The 23732-nt window shown below is 26.3% G+C and overlaps 1 protein-coding gene across 3 annotated transcripts; it reads left to right on the top strand.

Moving 5' to 3' along the window:
* Positions 1-6878: 6878 nt before the first annotated feature.
* On the top strand, positions 6879-23158 carry LOC114129422 (homeobox protein unc-42). 3 transcript variants are annotated; one of them, XM_050204085.1, is made up of 8 exons: positions 6879-6897; positions 10885-11253; positions 14847-15101; positions 17456-17598; positions 17708-17815; positions 19344-19529; positions 20002-20116; positions 22574-23158. In XM_050204085.1, the coding sequence occupies exons 3-8, from the start codon at positions 14855-14857 to the stop codon at positions 22678-22680; spliced, it is 906 nt and encodes a 301-aa protein (XP_050060042.1). In that variant the 5' UTR covers positions 6879-6897; positions 10885-11253; positions 14847-14854; the 3' UTR covers positions 22681-23158. The 3 variants fall into 3 exon arrangements, with proteins under 3 accessions (XP_050060042.1, XP_050060041.1, XP_050060040.1); XM_050204084.1 differs by lacking the exon at positions 6879-6897 and adding an exon at positions 10610-10808; XM_050204083.1 differs by lacking the exon at positions 6879-6897 and having other exon boundaries at positions 10610-11253.
* The last annotated feature ends 574 nt before the right edge of the window (positions 23159-23732 follow it).

Consider the following 23732-nt stretch of genomic DNA (forward strand, 5'->3'; position numbering starts at 1 on the left):
ATACAATTTGCAAGAGATGAGGGCTTATATCGCGTATCGTATACATTATTATAAAATTTTTTTAACGATTCAAATATTTAATAAAAGTGAAAAAAACCTTAAATATTTATTTACAATAACAATAAGACGTGCTATAATTAATTTATATAGCTATAGGTGCATAACTAAAGATTATAAGTTAAAATATGTATAGAAAAATGTAATATTAAATATTATTAAACATAATATTAAATTTCTAAGTTATATAACTTATTATATATTATAATTGTGTAGCCTATGCGTATTAACGAGTATTCACGATTTTACAAAATTTAATTAAAATAGGATCAAAAATCGTTTTACATTTTTTTAGTATACCTATTATGTATATATTATCTCATTATGATTATACATTTTAGATCTTGTGATGCTGATTATACAATGGTTTATAAATGAGTTCAAATATGACAAGTTCATTATATAGTAAACATAGTGATTTACAAAATAAATGATGTTGTACACTCAAAACTTACTGTACAGGAAAAAGAAGTTCACGATTGATATATTATTGGTAGTAAATAGATTTATTGCCATCCATCGTTAAGCATCCTACTAAATACGATGGATATCCATGTGTACGTTAAGTGTACAATTATGTGAAATATACCATCATTTAGAGCTCATATAGCCATTGCATATAGTTTGTATATATTATATAGCTAAGTTATTTTATATTATATAGTGTATTTATAAGTTATAACTTACTAGAAGATATTAAGTTACACGATATTTGATTTTACTTTAAAATCCAAACTTACTATTTATGCTATGAGTTAAATTTGTGTTGCACCCAGAAAATAAAACTATTCAATGATACTATTATATGTCTGTAATATACTAATTTTTTACGGGGTGGTTTAAACTATTGATGTTTAAAAAGCACTTTAAAAGTTACTTTTTAATTTGAAAATCATGTGTAGATACTCAAATTAAATTGGTCGATAACTTTTATTTCCATAAAATAATAAACCTTTCTACTTTTTAGTCATAATAATGTTTTTAAATTGTGTTAGCATTTAGTTTTCAGGTTTAATTTTACGTTGGAAATTTAAATATAGGTATTCGATTTTTAAAACTGCTATAATAACTTATTAAGTAATGTAAAATCAAAAACAATTTAAAATATGATAGAATAATTAAAAAAAATCCTTATTTTTGAAGATTTAAAAATTATCAAAAACTATCACATGGATATAAGCATTTCCCCTAAACAAAATTATTTGATAAAATAAAGTGTTATCAATTTTTTAATTTTAATAACCTATTTGCATACCAATTTATCCAATAACGATGATAACGACGATAATGATGTACATTGTAAAATAAATACAGCCTTCGCTTAAATCAGAATATAAAATAATAGGTACCTATAAACAGTATGCTGCATTTTTATCATTTTAATAATTTATGAATTGTAGTTTGAGTGCAATAGTATTATTATCGTCTACTGTACTTATGATGCACTTCACAAGAAAAAAACTTAAGTCATTTTAGTGTATTGGTAAATTCAATATAAAGACGACAAAAAACGTTCTCAATTAAGTAAACAATATTATATAGTACAGGAAGAAATTCAAAAAAAGAAAAACTATTATGTTTTATTATACTCTTAGTTTGTTCAAGTACAATTTATTTATTTTATTTTCAAAGATCTCGATTTTATAAAACAAGTACCCTGAAATTAATGACTCTATAATTTGACAGTTGCATATTATTATACTCGAATATGTTATATTTTGTGACACAAAAGAACACATTGTCATATGTTATGTTTTCAAAACGGACGAAACAGGGTCTTTTGTAAGGGTTTTTTTTTATTACATTGGTTACTCATGTTATACAAAGCCAAATTGAATATGTACGCCCACCGTATTAGTTTTTCTGCCGCTAGAAGCCGCAGCACTCTCGTAAAAGGGTCTCTGATCACAGTGCCCGCGAGTGTATTTCCTCTATTGTCGTCGAATGCGTTTTTTCTCCATCAAAAATCCATTATAATGGTCATAGACATGTGACAAAAACCAGAGCAACCCATTTCATATTTTATTTAAGTCTTAAATAAAAAAAAAAAAACACTGTTTTAGCAACATGTTGTTACTTTTTTTTTTGACAAAACTTTTGATGTGTTTTTATATTTTGAAATACAATATCTTTACACGACTATATACAGTCATAACTCACATAATACGATATTTTAAATCGTACTATGTATTTATTGAAAGTTTTTTTTTAAATTTAAGAGATGTTTGTAAAATTGCGCATATACCGGTATATTTTATATAATTCAATGTTGCATAATTTATGATCTGTAATTTGTAAATCACGAATTAAATAAACAATTATTTATTTGTTATTGTAGTGCTGAAATTATGATAATTATTGTAATACTCGATTATTAAATTATAATTTTCATTAAATTCTAAACTAAATTAAATAAACTAAACTATTTATGAAGACAGTTGAACTAGTTGAACGTAAACTGTAGCAAATAATTAATAGATACCAAATTGTTAAAATATTCTCATTTTATTTTATCAAAAATAAAAAAAAATTATTATACCTACTACAGGTGGACTAACATTTTTTTTTTCTACAAAACTAAAAATTGAGATAACAGGTAAATATTATGGTGGTTTACTGAGTAAATATAAATAGGTATTTAAACAAGGTCCACATAAGTTTATTAAGTTTATTTATTATTTTCTTCAGATATCAAAAACCGTTTGAAGTGGTACTGAAGTATACGTGAATAAAAATATATGTCAGAATGTTGGACAAGAAATATTAAATGATATATTATACATACATATTCTGCCCTCGCGACTGCAAACCACAACGGTATATTTTCTCATTTTATTTTTGAAATCCTTAAAAAGTCTGTTTCTTTTTTAACTACAAATTGTTTTACTTTACGACGATAGGTCGGTATATTCGCTTATAATAGTGAATACTCATTTATATAGTGTACAGAGAATGGAATTGTATAGATAAATACATTTTGATTGCATTGCTTCTTTAGCTAGAATATACAGCTAGCTAGATGATATTTACTATCATATCGATACCTAATAATTACGCGGTTGACAAGTAATTTATTTTATATTGAGCCACGAAGATATACATTCCATTCGTAATAAAATATTCATTTATCGAATCCTAATTAACGATGACAATATAAAAAAATAAAATAATTTTGGCTTATCTCTAAAAAAGACGTCCTAAAATTGTATTATCATTTTCTTATTTTTAAAGATATCTTGATAATAAATTTCGCATATGATTAGATGCGTTTCTACTGTATTGTTGTCTGGATTACGGTCGTATCTATATGTTTATAATAGATATTACATTTTACGTACAGTTACGTACAATTGCAAGTACAATACAACGCATGTCTCAAAATATTATCGCTAATAATTTTAACTTAATCGGTGCTCGTTTAAAAACTATTCATTATATGATTATTAACTTTGGTTTCAATAATCGTATAGGTATAATAAAACTGTAAAAATATCGTTTTGTTTGGTGTAGATGATTTTGTATTTACTCATGTATTAACTATATACGAGTAAATACAAAATGAGATAACGAGACTTTCATAGTTTCATCGAATCATTGAACAAAAAATGTTTCAAAAATAAATAATCCTGATATAAATGTAATTTACAGTGTATATAATGGTTTCATATTATTGAAACCATTATTATACGTGTACTTTCATCATTGTGATAATAATAATAGATACCTATGTGTTTCACGGTAAGTTCTTCTCCATAAGTTTCATCTAATATCGGAAACTTTGTAATGTCTATTATAATATAATTACACAGCTATATGTATTATGAAGTATATCTGTATATGTCATATATTATCAGCAATGAGTGCATTAATATATGCATGAAATATGCATATTAAATATTATATATAAACTGTGTAGCTTTAAAAGAGTTGGCACGTAATATGTTTACTGCATATACACTGCTCGATGAGTTTATTTAATATTATTAAAATAATAGTATTAAATGTTGTAATACTTTAGTTCTTATTTATTTTGGGTTTACAGCATTTATACATTTAAACATTTATATAAAGTAAGTAGGTCAATTTTTTTTTTTTAACAGAAAGCTTTGACTTTCAAATTTTCATATTTTATATCGCTTTAATTTTTATCATCTCTTTAATAATGCGATTTTCGAATAATCATCATTCAATAACTTCTGATTTTTAAATAGCAACTTTTATTTTTAATTATAGATAGTCTGGAACAGAATACTTTTCTAAAAAGTTTATGTTCAAGATATTCATTTTATGCATACGTTGAATATTGTAGGACTTGTAATTTTTCTCCATAGGCCAAGGATGATGGCGAACTTTTCTGTACCCGCTTGTCAAATACAAATGTTGGTTCTATTTTATTTTCCTTGTGTGTCAACTAATTTGATAATCCTTTTTTTATACTTTAAAATTCTTACATCCATGGCTTGAATGATAAAAAACGAACCTTGCGTGTATCACTTAAAGATCTTGCACGTGTGTCCTAGGTTCGCCATCTCTGCCATAGGCGTTTTTCCCTATACTCTACGCGAACATTATAGTAATCGCTATAATCATCATATTATAAGAACGTGCAGGAAGTACAATTATCGTGATATTCCTGTCTCAGTCATGAATCCAAACAAAAAAAAGATTAATTAGGGTTTGCCGTGGTATTTAAATAAGAGCAACTCAGAAAGTATACATTTGGTATAAATTAACTTTATTTTTATCAACATTAAGTTTATCGTGATATGAAAAACTAAAAAATATAATATTTATGATATTTGGAAAATCACATCGCGGAGATATTGGCCGCCGCTTTCTGAAATGCACGCTTGCAGGCATCACACCCCTAAAGCTACAAATCCCGTAATTTGCCATCTGTCGCGGAATGATGTAGTTTACTTCGTATTGCTTTCATTAACTTCCTTCCAAGGATGCGTCGTAGGGTTGGTGGTTTGTTGACGTACATGCGAGTGATTTTAGATTTCTCATAAAAGAAAATCACACATCCTGCACAGTGGCGCGATAGCGAGTGGATTTGTCATTAACCGAAACCGAACACAACCCGCTGTCACTAATCGATCTCCACTCGGACGACTATAGGACCACTGAGTAACGGTCAGTATTATTTAAATCCGTGCGCTTCCTGCGATGGATCCTGTACGTTACATTATGTACGAGTAATACAGAGGTACCTATCTATAATATTCTGCTGCAATATAAAACCCGTGTACTTATAATTTAATAACACATATTCATTATTATATTATCGTGCGTGTTATTGTTGTACGGGGCCCGACGAGTGACGGACAAAAGACCCGTCGCCCGCGTCATCCAGTCAATGGGGCCTCTCGACCTCCGTTTGATTTGCAGCAGGAATAACGCGTCGGCGGACTGCACAGCATCCCTCCCAGAGCGTGCGCCAGCAATAGAAACCCGAACAAATTTGCCGTCTTAATATTTACAGTATCGCACCCGCTCGCACGTGTCCGTCGCGCGTTTATAGCGAGCCCGAACGCGCCCAGCCAATTGTTAAACCGCACGGGCACAACCTGCGACACGCGTCCGTCGGTCGGTCTCTCACCCCCGTCGGAAGTCGCGAGTTAATAGGCGTTTTTTACTTTCAGCGTTTTAGTGAATTTTTTTTTTCTAACCATTATTATTTTTTATTGAGTGCGTTTACACTGCCCACTTAATAGCAGACCCCGAGTGAGAATTTATATTTGTATTGTCACTATTATACAATAATATACACACCTCTATACATCATAATAGTATGTACACACACGTGGTACATGCCATATATAATATATGTGTGTGTGTGTGTGTGTGTGTACATATAATATAATAATATTTATAGGTACCTATACTAGCTATTGTAAATGTAATGGAAAATATTGTATTAAAAATGTGATTAAATTATGTGTTTCACACGTCGTTTACTTTTATTTAGTTGTGTGGAAGTTGTAATCTCGAAAAAAATGTTTGAAGTAGGTACCTACCCGTAAAAAAAAATTTTCATGATATAAGTATATTTTTTTCAAAACTAAATAGATACGTAAAATATTTTACCACAACAGTTATGAGTTAATGAGCTTGTAAATATCTACTGTAAAATACATAATAGGTAATATCTACATTATTATAAAATATATGCTCTAATATGCTTATAAAGTTATAAATATTATTTTTTGAATATCTCGATCGATATAGTCTATAGGTTAAACGTATGATTGTCTCGAATTTAGTGACAGTAAACTAATTAAATGCATTGACTTTATAATACAACATTCACAAACGGTAAATCGCTAATACGATTTACGACACTTCACTTGTACAACAGCAAAGACACTTATATATTCTCACTAAATAAAAAACGTTCATAACATATATTAGGTATGTATACAATATACATTATTCAGTGCTTAAGAGAAGAAGGGTACTTATTATTAATTGTTCTTAAAAATATATCATCATATTATTTTTAATTGATTTGAATATAATATAATTTTAAGTTTTCAGGAATTCACATTTTAACATAATTTTTGAATTTCATAACCGTAATCGTTACAACTTTTTTCCAATTGAATTACTGTAATTAGTATAACATTATTTTCGAGTATTGGTAACAACGTTTATATTTATTTTTTTTGTAAATACAGGTTGCAATTGGAACAATGAGGGAAATAAGACACTTGTAAATAACCAAATGTTTGTTGCCAAGAACATTTCGTAGAAGTTAACTAAACTTAACTTCAATGTTCGGAAGATGAAGTAATTAAAATATCAACCACGCTCGACATTAAATCTAGTCAATTTGAGGTAGGTAATATATTGAATTAAACATCAAACGGTTTATTTGATTATAATAATGCACAATAAATTAGGAATGCAAATTTATACGCAATGTTAAGTATAATTGAACGTGAATGTTTTGTGTAAAAAATCATCAGTTTTGGTTAATCATTTAATTGTTCTCATTAGTATATTGTTCAAAACTTCGCTATTTTTAGCCTAAAAAACTAACATTTCAATGAAATAAAAACATATATGAGTTATAACTTAATAAGTAATAGCGAAGGTATTTAATTTGTAAATATGTATTTTACCTATTATTTCTGATATTATTAGCTGCATAATAAATGCAATAATAATGAAATATATACAGATTATTTAATTTATACGTTTGGCTTTATTTTTAACATAACCTCTGATTTTAATCGAATAACATAATTTTTTAAATGTTTAAAACCATTATTATTATTATTTATTTAGTATGTACCTATTACAATATTAGTTCTGTTAATTAATAACCTACTTCATTGATTTAAATTATTATCAATATATAATACAAATTTTGAATGACTTCCTCAGTTTCTATATAATGTAGATACTAAACGTATTATCGTATACAATATTATATAGTGAAATAGATCATATGGCCAATAAAATAGCAAATATTAGTTATTGAACAACTAACTAAATATATATTTTTAATAAAAACAAAAGATTTTTTTTTAATTTTAAATGTTTTATCGAGTAAATTTAATATTTGAGAACAGTTTGTTACACTATAAATTATAATGTTGGATATATTTTTATGGTCTTGATTTGATAAATTATGAATAATCGCATCTGAAACAGAGTTTTTAAGTAGATAAAAATAAATATTAAAAAAAAAAATTAAATGAAAAAAACCGGTAATGTAATATATAATATACAAGCGTTAAAATCAATATTATTTTTTAAAACACGGTGTTTACTGTTGATATTTATTATGTAAGTAATAAGTACCTCAGTATTTTTTAGTTTATACGCACTAATATAAATCACATTAGAGTAGGACTTATCTGTGGTAAATATAAATAAATAAATAATTAATTTGTTTAGGAAATTTAGTATAATTTTATTTTTATTTTTTATTACTTACTGATTGACCGTAGTCAGTAGACAGTAGATATCAGTCATTGTGAGTGAACAATGTACCTATGTACCTATATTTGAATATTTCTTTAGTTGACTAGTATATAGGTTAAAACAAAGTAATTTGCTGGTAATTTTCAAGTCAATATCGCTTATGATAGGTACTTTATGCGCTTTATATACGCTTTATGATATTACTATTTCATTATACTACAATTTTGTAAAAATTTGGAAAATATCATACAAGTACGTGATAAATACAATTAAAAATTTAAAACACAAAATATTTATTGTTTTATAGTGGAGGGAGTATATGGTATCTATACAACCATTACAACCCCAACTCTAAGTTTTGGGTTTACTTTAAAAGTTTCACTATAAAAGTTAGAATACCAACTATAGGAGTTGGAATGCAAATATATTGCTAAATGTTTTAATACTTATTTATGATTTTCGAAAAATGTTATTGACAATTTTTATATGGTGTTCGAGAATATTTGTGGCTTGTGCCTGCAAGTACCTATATATAGTTTGCACTGTGAAAATAAATAAAGCAATATATTGTTATTATATTAGTAATTAGTAATTACCTACTTATTAGTTATTAGTAGGTCTCGGATTTTAAAGCATAGGTACACTTTTTTTTATATATATGAGATAGAAATCTAATTTTTATACATAAAATATGATAAATTCGTTTCACGTCTTTCTAATTCAAAATAAACCAATTTATTTTTGCTTTTTTTGGATATTTTTTATGTAAATGATTTTTACTTTTTTAAAAATTATTCTAGCTGTGGATTTTTATATGTTTATTAAGCTATTGTAATAAAAATAAATAAATTAATAAGAAATGTAAAAACCCAGAATGCGGACTAAATGGGTATATTAGGTTATTATTGTTTTCGTTATCAGATTGTTTATTAAATGTATTAAACATATATACCTATGTATTATCGATCTACATATAATATAGCCCTCAGTATCTTTACGGTTAATATGCCTATAACATCCATGTCGACCATTTCAAAATTTAAGATTTAGTGTTGTTATTTGAAACTTCATAGTTTTTTGTAATTATAGACATTTTAATTGTTGGTGTCCCCTCCAATATGAAATTATTTTGAATATTAGTAGGTAGTATATAATATAATAAAAATATTGATCAAACTTTACCTATAATATCCGTCCATCGATCATGTATATTATAATATATGTGTGCCTACCACAGGATATATTTATTTATATGGCTATACATCTCGGAGAGTATGGCATAGATATACATTTAAATATACTGATTTAATAGGTATATAAGAAATCAGTTAGTATACGATATGCTTTTAATACATTATTACGTTTATGTAAAATATGTATAAAGACTATAACTCACATCATTTGGTACGTGTATGCGTAACTTTAAAATTTAATCAAAAGTCATATTTGTGAATTGCCTATATTTTAAGCAACAGTAAATAAAAAATAAAAAATATTACAACAGTTGCTATATTATTTTTTAGATATAACAAATTGATGTGTTAGAGTATAAAATATTATAACAATATATATACCTACAAGTATAATATTGCGTTTCTTTTAATAGAATTTTTTTTGTGTGTATCTATAGTATCTACAATTAGTATGTACAAATGAGATAAATTCATTAATAATTTTAGACGTGTAATGGAAATACGTTAAAGCTAATAATGCAGGTTTGAGGGAGTTTAACATTTGACGAGTTTTGTGCACATAATAGTACTGCAGTATATACGTAAAATGTGAATATAATATAATGTGTAGTCGCGGAGGTAGGTAATTATTTTCGTAATAACTCGTCAGAGAAGATCATAAATAATTAACCATATATATATTAATTCCTTTTTATTTAAATATAATGTTCATATTATATAATATAATAAATACGTGCTCGCATCGCTCATGCATATTATATAATATTATTATGTCGCTATATTATTTGTGAACACGACGTATAGGTACCTAATATAATTTAAATTAAAACTATGTTTGTATAAACTATAAATGTATAAGCCAATATATAGATAATTTTATAATATATATATATAGTAAGTACTCTGTAAAAGCATTGTGCTTTGTTATTATTATTGTTTCTATGAAAAAACCAGGAAAAAAACCATGTTGAAAATAATCAAAGCGAACGCAATATTAACAGGACCCGCGCTGTGCGAACGGTATACCTATACTATACCTATATAATAATAATAATAAAAGTAATATGTATTATGTGTTCGTGCGAGTTAGGGCTATAATATATACCTACCTATTATATATATATAATATAGTTGATGGGAAATTGCGAAAAAAAAAAGTAAGTGAAAAAAAACGGTCGTCCTGCCACGTCCCATGAAAACTATCACACAAAATCTATTATCGTTTAGGGGATCCACAAAAACAAAGGCGGTCTCCGCGAGAACAACCATGGCAGCCGTGTTTCGGGCGGCGAAGGGCCGAGCCAATGCCGTCGCAGCGCTGCGCACCCTGCCCCCTTCTCATTGGTCCCCCCGCCGACCGGCCCTCTCGTAGTCATCCCAGCCTCGGATCCCTGTTTTCCAGTCAGCCGATCACTAGTACTCCGTAATTTCGTTAGTCACTTCTAGTTTGGCATCGGATGACGCGCTCTTTCGTTAATCGGACACTCCGGTCATCCCAAACCAATTCAATTTAAATCATAATCACCGTCCAACCAACGATTTAGAGTTATTCATTTTTTTTTTTTTTTTTTTTGTCGATAGAGGTACTGAAATTTTTTTCCTTCTCGAAACGTCACCGCGCACGTAAAAAATTATTTTCATAAACTAATTATAACCGCTAGCTATATACATCATAATCGCGTGTTGTTTTTGTTTATAGTTTTTTTTTCGTATCATTCGATTCGACCGTTCACCGCCACCGCCATTCACCGTCGAACATATAATACCTAAACAAATTTCAATAAAAGTCACGACCATTTCGCCTAGTGGCACACCGCATTCGCGCCAGTACCGCCGTAGCCACCACTGTTGCAGAACCATCGCCACTGCCGCGTGCCTGCATCCCTTGCGGAGCAGCGTCGAAGTTTTGCGACCCGGCGTTCAGTAACGGGCACCGCGATTGATCTGAAAGGTGTGGCGGGTGGTGATCCGCACCACCCGCACAATATTTTCCCCGCACTGTTCTCGAGACAGTTGAACTTCAACAACGGGTCACACCATCACGGTGGTACGGCACACTCGTCTTCGGGTAAGTTTGATTTTCACGTGTATTCCAAGTACATATAGATATAATATTATATTATGTATTCTAACATATTTTGTGCGTCGTGCAGGTCTAATATAAGCGCTCGCAGAACTGTAGTTACAAAATACAAGTAAATAGTACCTAATAGTTGCTAGCGTTTAATGATAAAATTACAATATCTATATATTAAGTCCACATGGGTGATATGTGCGCCGCTTAAGTACGTGTTATCATGCTGTCAAACCAACCCTTATTTTTAAAAAAAAAAAATTTATTTCAAATTTTTATTGTATATTATAGTTTAACATGCACTGAGTAGGAATGGGGGTAGAAAAAACAAACGGTTTTTAAAAATTATAATACATTTATATAGGTAGTTACATAGTTGTTAAGTATACATATTTTGTTTTGCATTGTCGTACATAAGTATACTTTAAACAAAAATAAGGGCTTCGGTAACTATTATATACTGATAAATGCATAACGTATATAGGTTTACTTATTTACTTACGTAGACGTCTCCGTATCCCTCCATTATCGTTTGTAGTTTTCGTTGTCTCATAAATACGCTAATATAATATAATATAAAATAAAATAATACTAAATTAAATACAACACTTTTAGAATAATATATATTAGTATGAAACTATATCTGTATTAATGCATATATATATACAATATACAGATATTTTGAGCATTCACAGTCAAAAGTATTTAAAAATGAGTGGTTAAATTGTGATGTGTATTCTTTTAATTTTACTTATGAGTTATGACTTAAAGATATATATAGCTGTTGTTATATAATTTGGAAGAATTACTCATTTAAGAGACACGATATAATATATATATATATACTTATTTTTAATCAGGTGACATCTGTAAGGAAAAAGACTATTAAACGTTTTTTGATAAAACTATTAAGATACCCATCATCATAATAGAATTTACAAAAAAAAAAATTATGTATAGTACTTATATCTAAATTATATTATTATATTTCATTTATGAGATTTATACTTAATAAATTCTGATATGAATTAAAGTAGTTTGAAGACGTTGTTTAATTGGTTCCAGGTTTAGACTGGTAGAGGTTGTTTCTGAAAGGTCGTATTAGAAATTCTTGATTTGCTCCTCTTAAGTCTTACTGCATTCAAAATAATATGTTTCACTGTGAGGGGATACAAAATTTGATAACATAATATAATATAAGGAAGATAGTTTATCTTTATTAAGTATTTTTATAAAACTCGTATATAATGGAAGTTCGTGTTTTCTTATTATTTTTTTTCAGGAAAAAAATCAAAAGTTTATGTGTTTTTTTTTTTAACTTCGTTTAGCTCAATTGAAAATTCGAACCATAATATTTTCTTTGTTGATAGTGTGTACCTATATATTTCAATATATTTTTTGTTTGGTATAAGAAAAAAAAAGAAATTATTGGCGCATCAGTGGACGAAGTGAAGTTTGGAGATCTTTCCAGGTCGTTATTTGCTATCTTTGTTATCTTAATACCAATCTTTAGTATATATAAATATATAATAGTTAATTGATTTAATACTAGAGTTCGAGTTGATAATACTTAAATAATAATATTTCAAAAATAAATCGTGTGGTTTTTCGGTGTTTCTAATACGCAATTGAAACGAATGTACGTTATATATTTTATTACTAATTACTTATGGATCAATTTAAGATACATACTAGGTATAGATATGGAATTTTTATCAAGTATCTAATTAAATTATATTAAGTACCTATTATAGATTTCATATTAAAAATGAAAACGTTGATAATTATTAAAGACATTTTTATTTATATATACCTATGCAATATGCATAAATATGTAATACATATACATTAATTTGATTATGTTTAATTGAAAACATAATAACTTATATTTTATAATGAACTATGTGAACGAAATTGTATATTGTTTCAATGATATTATAAATGGTTACACGGAAGTGACTTGAAATTTGTAAAGGTTCAGTACAATAACCATATAATTTTTAAAATGATTATTATTTTTTATATGCATATTATAAATTATAAAAATATGTTCTCTGAAGTTAATTATTAATATTAATAGTTAATTATTTAATTTCTAAGATTCAGATTTATGTTTAGTTTCACATAATAAATTGCATATTAATATAGTTTATTCGAAGACGCGTGCATATATACTATGTATACAAGTACTTAAAAGTTATTATATACATAAACTTGTTTTTCACGTGTTATAAACTTAAAACATTGAATAATTTATAAAAATATTATGGTCTTGTAGAACAGAAAATGGAAAATGTATTATGATTCATGAGTTATGGGGACATTCGGGTATAGTAAATTATTATACTTTATAATATACCTAACTATAGGGACTAACTAGTCTCACAGTCGGACAAATGTCAAATTTTCTTTTATTACAGATATATACGTACGGAAAATAATAATAATATAATAATAGATAAAAATACGTAATTATATAGTTTTACGCGCGGTGGGTATAAACGCGTTTGTACATTATACGCCAGACTTAAATATCCTTCCATATTCATAGAAGTTGGTGATTAAATATATTTTAGGACAGATGAAGTTTCACTTAACATTTCACGGGGCTTTGCCACTACTTATACTTGTCTTCATCTAACTTATGACATTCATTTCTAAGGCTACTACTGAAAATGTAATAAATGTGCATAAATATTTTCTTTTAAGAATGTATACACATAATATCATGCTTTAAAACAAAAACAATATTGAAAATATTCGCACTAAAAATAATAAAGTATCTTCTATTGATAAATAATAGAATTCAAACACAAATTATTGTTAATTTATTATTAATTTAATGAAATAGATTTTTTAGCTTTAACGCTAAATGTATTTTTAAAATTATTCGGATCAATTTTGTTTGAAATATTTCATGCACTATTGAAAATGTGAGAATGATCAGAGATTAAAATTGGTTTTGTGTCATAATTGAATATGAATATGTTGATACATCTCATTGTTGAAAATAATCTCTGGATTGATGACGAAAAAATTGTTAAAGTAAAAACTAATTACTAAGGAGTTTATATAAATTTAAAAAAATTAAAATTTTGATGTTTTTCAATTATAATTATTCGGTGTTTGTGTTACATTTTAATATCATTTTTAATATTCCAGATTTTGACAATAATCGCTTCTTGGAGATAAAATAATATTATTATTTATTATATTTCGAAGTGATGATATGAAACATGATTATGATAAATTATTACAAAAATGATTTCACGAGTATTATCGCTTTTCATCACTATTATATTGATATAATAAACATAATTATTAACCTGAACTACATAGATAGTATTAAATACCTAATTATTATTTTTTTTTAAATTAAGATGATCGAAAATGTTGGTGGCTAATATTCTCACAGAGGGAATATAAACTCCTATGCACCCATCGTATAACCAAAACTAAACTTATTACCAATTTCCATATATAAATTTATGTTAAATTTTTTAATAATGCCCGTCAATAATATAGTGTTATTAGATGTTCCGTACACGTATTTAACGACATCGCGTGTCGATGTTCTTTCGTTTTAGGCAAACTCATGATGGACGATTTGCGACCCGGTCTTGGAGGTATATTGGGCTTGATGGACCACGATCACCATCACCATCACCTTCACCATCATCACCCGACTGCGGTGCACGCAGACAAACAACGGGCCTCAAAGGGGGCCAGTGACTCGTCCAATGAACTAGGCTCGTTGTACGGACTGCCAGTGAACGCAGCCGGTGACTCGTCTCATCACAATACACCGTCCCCTGGACGAGGATCGCTAGCTGAACAGACAAGTACGTATATTAGTATGCAAATTGCATATCTTTTACAATAAGTATATGAACTGTATTTTAATAGAATAAAGTATTTATTTTTTTAATCATAACGATTGATGTTAGTCGATTTATAGACACTATGTGTTTATTGTTACTTTAAAGATATCGTAATTCTTAAGATTTAACAATTTTATAAAAATTAATTTTTACTTTCTATGTAAGTTATGTAGGTACTTCTAAAATAATTGATTTGATAATAACTAATCTAATTTCTTGAATTGAATTATATTTTACGGTTTTTAAATAATTTATAATAAAACTTATTAAATTTATACAAATTAAGTTTACGTACAGATTAATAAGTATACAAGTACATAACTATACTATTTAGAATATCATAATTTTTTTTTTATAAAATAATTAGTAGATTCAATTTAGTTATTTTTAGGTGATTTTATAATTTGTAACTTAATAATCATCATTAGCCAATTTAATGAAAAATCACTCTACAATGAGAAAACAGTACAATCATACCTGAATCATCATTTATTTTTACATTGAAATATTTATAACAGGGAAAATAAGGATGATGATTCACCAAACATGCTTAATCTCATTTTTCCTTTAATAATGCATTATTGAAATCATTTTGGTTTTTTTAAAATTTTAAATATGCTTAAAAAGTCCATACTATCTTAAAATGGAGGTAATAAGTATTTTTTTTATCACTAATAACTAATAAGTATCATATAATCTTATACATTCATTTATTTATGTTTGAACGGGAACCAATGTTTTTTTTTTGTGAATTGTTGAGATAATCCTCATGAGAAATCCTTTAGTCATTTTTATACATCTAAAATCTAAATCTAAATTCTGATAAGTAATGTCTAAGTTATTAATATTAAAGTATTTATTATGACAGTAGTATTTAATAATGACCTTATGGGTATTTTATATTTTTTAATAAAATATAAAATAAATTTAATATTTAGACTAGTATAAGAAATAATGACCAATTATTCAATGGAAATTTTTATAAATCGTATTATTTTAATAATTTAAATTTATAGTTATTTATACTTAGTATAATTACAAAACCATATAATTAAATATTCCCAATGACTAAATATCAGGGACTATACTATTCTTAGTTCTTAAAGTGTAATAAGTTGATAACATAAAAACTACCACTCATTCATATACCTATTCATTAATATTAAAAAAAAAATCATATCCTTAACAGTTTAAAATAAAAAGGGTGGTTTTCATTTTTAAAAAAAAGAGTTAATCAAAATGTTAATTTTAAAATGATAGAAAAATCCAAGAATTTAAATATATCATCATTAAGTATGTTTAAATTTTTAAAAATCATAATTTGAATAAACTCATTGCTAATAAAAATTAAGTTGAGCTATCCTGTATAACTTATACTATACGCAGACTTAAAACATGTAGATTGTAGGTACTTTGTGGTTAAATGATATTATGTCTTATTAAATAAGTATTTGAACTTTTAATTAGAAAAAAAATAATAGGTGTACTAAGTACCTGGTATTTGCTTCTTGGTTTTTAACTAAATATAAGTAGGCGCTTTCTTTTACAAATGTATAATGAATATTTTATATTTTATTTTATTTTTAGGGATTATTTTTCATAAATATAAATTATATACATTTTAAAATGTTTAATTGAAATATATATAAATTTAATTAAATAATGTTAGTACCTTTATATATATATATGCAAGATGTTTTGATTTTAAATTTTGAAAAAATATTTATTTTATAGCTATTTATATTCAATTTATATTTGTAAACTTAATATATTTTGTTCGCTGTAACTGTATTTATAAAGTTTTCGACATTCATTTAGGTATAGGTAGTATCTATATTACTTTTATTATTTTCTTGAATAAATTACAAGTATTCAAGAGGTTTTTCATGTTCTGAACTTTATAGTGTTTGATGTTAGTGCTTCATAAACATATAAACCGAGAATTTTTAATTAAAAGCAAATTTTCTAAAACGCGGAAATACCTGCAGTCAAAGGATGAATGTAATTTACTAACAAACCATAACAATTTGAATAATGAGAATAATTTAATTAGGCATTTTACAAAAGCAAAATTTAAACTGTTATTTCCAGTAATAATGAAATAATAATAAAATCAATACTATTAATGATGGGTGTAGGCAGTTTATAACCAGATGGTTCAAACCAAAATATATTTATACCTATATATTTGTAATTGGTAGATTAAGCGGATTAAGTGGAAATAGAATGTGATTAATAGTATTAAATTAATAATATTATAATCATATAACTTGATAAGCAGACCAATTTTAAAATTAATTTTATTTTAATTTTAGCATCCGAAGGAGCGTTTAAAAAATTGAAAACGGAACCTTTGACATCTGTAGGTAGCATAAGTGCAAGTCATTCTGGACACACGCCTACTACAGCTACGTGCCCGACTCCAGCTAGACGAAGACACCGTACGACTTTTACCCAGGTCAGTAATCAATATTTAACGGTACATAATACGCCAATATGTAATATACACATTACACAATGTATTATATGCACATGTTTTTAAAAATTGTTCTTATTTTTTTTATTAGGAACAACTGGCAGAGCTTGAAGCTGCATTTGCAAAGTCTCATTACCCCGACATCTATTGTAGAGAGGAATTAGCAAGAAGTACAAAACTCAATGAAGCTAGAATACAGGTTAGTTTTTATAAAATACTATGATTATATCGGGTAGGCATATGATTTTAACTCTTAAGATATAGTATAATATTTAAAATTATTAGACTTATAAATTAAGCGAAATTACAAAAAAAAATAGGTATCGATCGAACCGAAAAATAAGTTATCGAGGACTATAAAGTATAAAGAAGTGTATACCTAAAATTTTCATAACATAACGTGGTCTACTTGTAAATGGGTGTAATATTGTTTTTATACAATTTTATAGATTTATGTGTTATACAAATGTGATGTGTTGATTCCATATATAAGTTAACTAAAATTATTAATCTTATTGAATTTATTAATAATAACTCTCATCGATACTTAAAGCCGACTAATTTCATTCATCAAATTGCTTTCAAATTATTACGATATTATACCACCGAATACCGATATATGTTTATTTGTTTATCTATTTACTGATAAATAGTATCTGTATGTAGTTTGTATAATAAACAGAGTGTGATAATAATACAATATAGATTTAATATAAAAATATAAAATAAAAGTAGGTAATATATATAAGTAAATAATTATAATAAACTTTAAATATTATATTATACTTTGTTTAAGACTGATTGGGTATATAAAAATCAAAAATAATTTATTTATTAGCTTACAACACCCAACAAATATTCTATTGAGTATACTTAATGTGTTATTAACATATAATTATAAGAAGTTCTTAGAAGAATAAAGAAAACGTAAGGCATGAGCATGAAAACTATCTTAAGATTTGGATTAAACCATGACATACATTTAAAATTTTGGCCAAGAAATGTGATCATTTATCATTTTGTACATAAAAGAATCAACAAATTGGCAATTTTTACCAAATTAGTCTAAATTAAGTCTAACTAGGGACGTCTAGATCACAATATAATGATTTATGCCAATCATATTCCATAGTAGGTGTATAAATTAATATGTTATGTATTTATGCATTTAACAACAGTTAATAACTATACATGTTTGATGTTGATATTGTTTTGAAATGGTTTTTAATTTTAGGTATTGTGTATATCTATTATATTAGTTAAACACAGGTTATAGTAATTTAATTCTGAAATTGTGTACTGACAGTTAAAAATTATAAAGCTTTATATATTATTCGTATGCACAATGAATCGTGATATATTATAAAATAATATTATATATTATTTAAGAATTTAGAGTTATATATATACGAAACACGTTTAATCGCAATCCAGGGATAGGGACAGGGACAGGGACAGGGGCAGAGACAGGGTGAGTCACCGACTTTCCCTCAATCATTGTCCCCAAGAACATCACACAGGGACCACTGTAATTGAATTTATCATCCAAAATGTATTTCCGGGCACATAAAGGGATACGTTTTCCCTGCAGGGTTTTAAAAGGCCATACTTTCCCGAATATTTTATACACTCGCACGCTATATACATAGTGATAAAACGAGTTTGTAATGACTTGAAAAGGGGAGAGGATGTTTTTGCATTGGACAATGACGATGACGATGTTTTAGGTATGGTTTCAAAACCGAAGGGCCAAGTACAGAAAACAGGAAAAGCAATTGCAAAAGGCTTTGGCCCCGCCCTCTATGCTTCCCGGATGTAATGGGGCCGCCATGATGAGAAACATCTACCCTTCAGCATCTAGAACGTACCAAGCTTACCCGCACCCGAATAGTATGAACAGATATCATCCGCAGGTAAAGAATATCTTTACTGTTATTATTATTATTATTATTTTAACATAGTTACTAGTTAGAACTCGTTAAATGCATTCTATCCATAGAATGTACCTATCTATAACGTTTCGATACACACCACAGCGTGTATAATTTATATAATATAATGTTTATCAGAAAATATTCAAACATTTAATTTATTAATGTCGTTATAATTATGTATTATTTTTATTATGATTTTATCTACAGCCATTATGTTAATTGTTATAATTTATGACTTAATAAATTATACAAGTAGTGGGTGCGATGCCTACTTACATAAATCCATTTATCAATTATTTTAAAAAAATATTGAAATAAAAGTGAAAAAAAACGTTAAAAGTTCAGTTACTTAAAAACTGAAATGAATATATTTATTAAGCTTATAATACAAAATTCATCTTCAATTATATTTTGTTTTCGGTAAGCTAATACAACAATTTTTTTTACGTAGATGTCATCCAGTTCGTATATGTCTACAGCCGTGATGAGCCAACCGTTCACAGTCACTAGTCATCATTCTAATCCAACTGCTTCATCTAATCAGTCTTCTATTACGACACCTGCAGGTATAGATAGTAGTCAGCTTACATTGTTATTAATATTTTGTAGATAAACTATTATTTGAGTAAGCTATTTAGATATATCACACTGAAGATATACAAGTATGACTCAATTGAGGATAAAAAATCATTATCATTACATTATTATAATCATACAAAACGTTAAATAAATTTAGTTTGTCTACTATTATAAACATTAAAGTGATGGTTTTCATACATAAAAAATCATTAGTCGACAGTAAATTATTCAGTTTAAAAAATAATTTTAACTGTAATCTAATTCATCTCTGAATCATAAACAAATTTATCAAAAACTATTGATGATTTTACTAAAAATGAGTAAGTAATTTATAGTTACTAGAACCAACTTAGTTCTTCATTTATTCTTTTCGCCGTTTTTTTAAAAATTAATGGGAAAATAAGTCATACAATTATATGTTTTAAAAAATAAAAACCATGCTTGCTTTTTAATTTGAAGAGGTTTTCATTAAATTTTTTATTCTAAAAATCTATTTGATAAAAACCAAAAGCTTATTGTTATAAAACAAAAACATTTCACTCAAAATATAAGATCACAACATTAATATGTAAAAAATAATAATAATAATAGACATTTTTATAAGAAAATATACTCTATAATTACACCATGGTTGACTGTTTTTAGTTTTTCAAATTGTATCACATAATATTGTTATTAACTTTTGAGTAAATACCAAATTACTGTTGAATAGTGTGAATCTAAGTTCAAGATATAAATAGACACAAAAATATAAATATTAATCTAAATGTTTTGAAAAAATTATTGTGTAGTTATTTAAAATAACACAATATGTAAAAATGTCGAATCTCCAGGAAAAATATTTTCGAATTATATAAAAATAATAAAAATAGTTTTTCTTCATTTAAATATCTAATTTAGTCAAGAGAAAATTGTGTTTATATTTTATAGATTTTTGATTTCAGAATAAACTTCTTATGAAGGATCTTAGTTAAAAAAAAATTATAAATTTTTACTAACAAAATTGTAAGCTAATATTTGTGATTTTGTCAAATTATTTCAAAATGTAAATAATTATAAATAAAAATTGCCTAAATGTATTTTAAATAGTATTTAATAATAATTTTTTTTTAACTTTAATCAAAATGTATGAGGATCTCATTGCATAAAATTGTCAAGATTTTAAATCGAGTGGAATTTTTTTTAACAATAATTTTAAAGAAAATAGTTTATAATGACCAATATCAAATAAATGTAACATAAAATCAAAATCCCCATATAAATGTTTGGAGAACATTTTAATCGATTGCGGTTATTTATTTTTAAATTACAGAATATTGGTTTTGTCGACAATTTTTTTTTTTTTTATAAAAATTTCCGTTATTGTTTCTCCTAACTGATTTTTAAAATATACTTGGAATTTTTTATTTTTGATTAATCAAAGTATCAACTAGGTTTATTTCCTACCAGAAAAGTATATCAAAGTTAAAAATCTAGTTATTTTTCTACTCCATAACATAATAACTAACACAAAAACCATACTTACATCATTATGATGATACAAAAAAATTAGAATTGAATGCTCAGAATCTTAAATATACAGAGTAGTATAAATTTCTTTTTAAATTTTCGAAATTTTATATATTATATAAATGCGTATATTATAACATATACACAATTATATAAAATTGTTCTGTTATTAAAACATATTCAAAAATATGATTGTAATTTAATTATGTTTATTGTCGCTTATAGACTTATAGTACCTATCACCGTTTTTGAAATTTCGTTGTTGATATAGTTGTTTTTCAAGTTCGCTCCAGCAGTTTTGCTAAATTTGCTGTTAACCATTCATCAATACGCTACTAATCAACTAACCTATTTCAACGTTATAGAATATCATAATAAAGGTTATCAGATTGTTACTATAAATTATTTGAGTTATAAATAAAAAAATTATATGGTAATCGATTTACAAAAATTCAATTTATATATCATATATCTACTCTAATGCATAATTCATTTATCTTTTTTATTGTCCCATAAAAGTTTAAATCATCTGATATCTGTATTAAATGGAATATTATATGGTTGTACAGAAACTAGTTATATGTAACTTTATTATTTTATTTATTTGTATATTATATACTTATGTATGAATGGAATTATAGCAATAATAGTTGAGTATATTTAAACCTAAGTGTCTAATGAAAAACAATGTATACGTATTATTAAAGTGTTCTATAGGTACGTTTAGTTATCATAGTAATGCTTGTACGTGGCATAATAAAATATCTTTTACAAGATAAAAACCTGATAAACTATTATAAACGTTATAATATAATATTTGCATTATATTTATTTACAATTCTCATCAATGAAATCGAAACTAACTTCGTTATAAGCTTGAAACTTGTTTGAAACAGAAATAGTAAAGTAATTATTTAAACGTTTGGTTGTTTTAGGAATGATGCCAGAAGAAGAGTGGTACAATAAAAGTTTATCGGCACTGCGGATGAACTCCGGACATCATCCAAATCTCACCACACCAATGTTACAATACCAAACATAGAGTTGCTGTGATAATATTAGATGCATATAATATGCATACGATTGTATGTTAATTGAATTATTTTAAGTAATTATTATATTACGGGCTGAATCGTTCATGTTTTTAAAACCATGCGCCACTTTTTCATGTCCTATTATCACCTCAATAGAATAATATTCAAAGTCTTGAAACTCTTTTTTTGCTGATTTGTGTACAAAAATACCATAGAACTTACTTCAATCTATTTATAAGTTATTTATAACAATGGTTGTACCTATGTAAATATATAATATATATTTTTCGTTTGGTTTGTTTTTTATCACTTTGGAAATTCTTTAATAATTATTACTATAGATATTTATACGTTTTTTTTTCGATTTTTACAATTGATTAATATTATTGAAAATAATCTACAATTATAAACATAATTTATATTATAATATACATAGTACTTATTGTAAACGGAATTGTAAATATATACGTTTTAATTATGTAATTATATGTTGGTGTGTGTGTCTACCTAATTTTCTTTGATTTGAAATATAATACTTGACTAATTATAGTGAATTAGACTTTGAACTTATATCAGTTTCTGTAAATATAAGTTTAAAAACGTTCGAAAATTAAAATTATTTAAACGAATTTGTTCACAAGAAAAACTGAATTCAAACTACCTACTATCATAGTTTATTGTATATGTAAAATTTTCATTAAACCATGCAGCTATGCAATAATATTTTAATTGTTAAATCTAAAGTTGCGTATAAAAAGTTATATTTATCTGAACAACATAATTTGTTTTTCTACTGTGCCGTTAAACTAAATAAATGATGAGTATTATGATTAAAATGTTTATAGTACCTGCAGTGTATATTAGTATAAATACGTCTGTACAGCATATGATATACTTACATTAATTTACTTCATCGATATTCATAAATTATGAATATTTTTAATCATAATACATGATAATGTTGAAGCGCTCGTCTACCCAAACAATACTTTGTTTCATAACTAAGTTTTAAGTAATAATATATTGAATCATAACACTAAAAAGAAAAAAAAATGTGTGA

This window comes from Aphis gossypii, chromosome 3 (genome assembly GCF_020184175.1).
Source record: "Aphis gossypii isolate Hap1 chromosome 3, ASM2018417v2, whole genome shotgun sequence".
In the NCBI taxonomy this organism is placed as follows: Eukaryota; Metazoa; Arthropoda; class Insecta; order Hemiptera; family Aphididae; genus Aphis; species Aphis gossypii.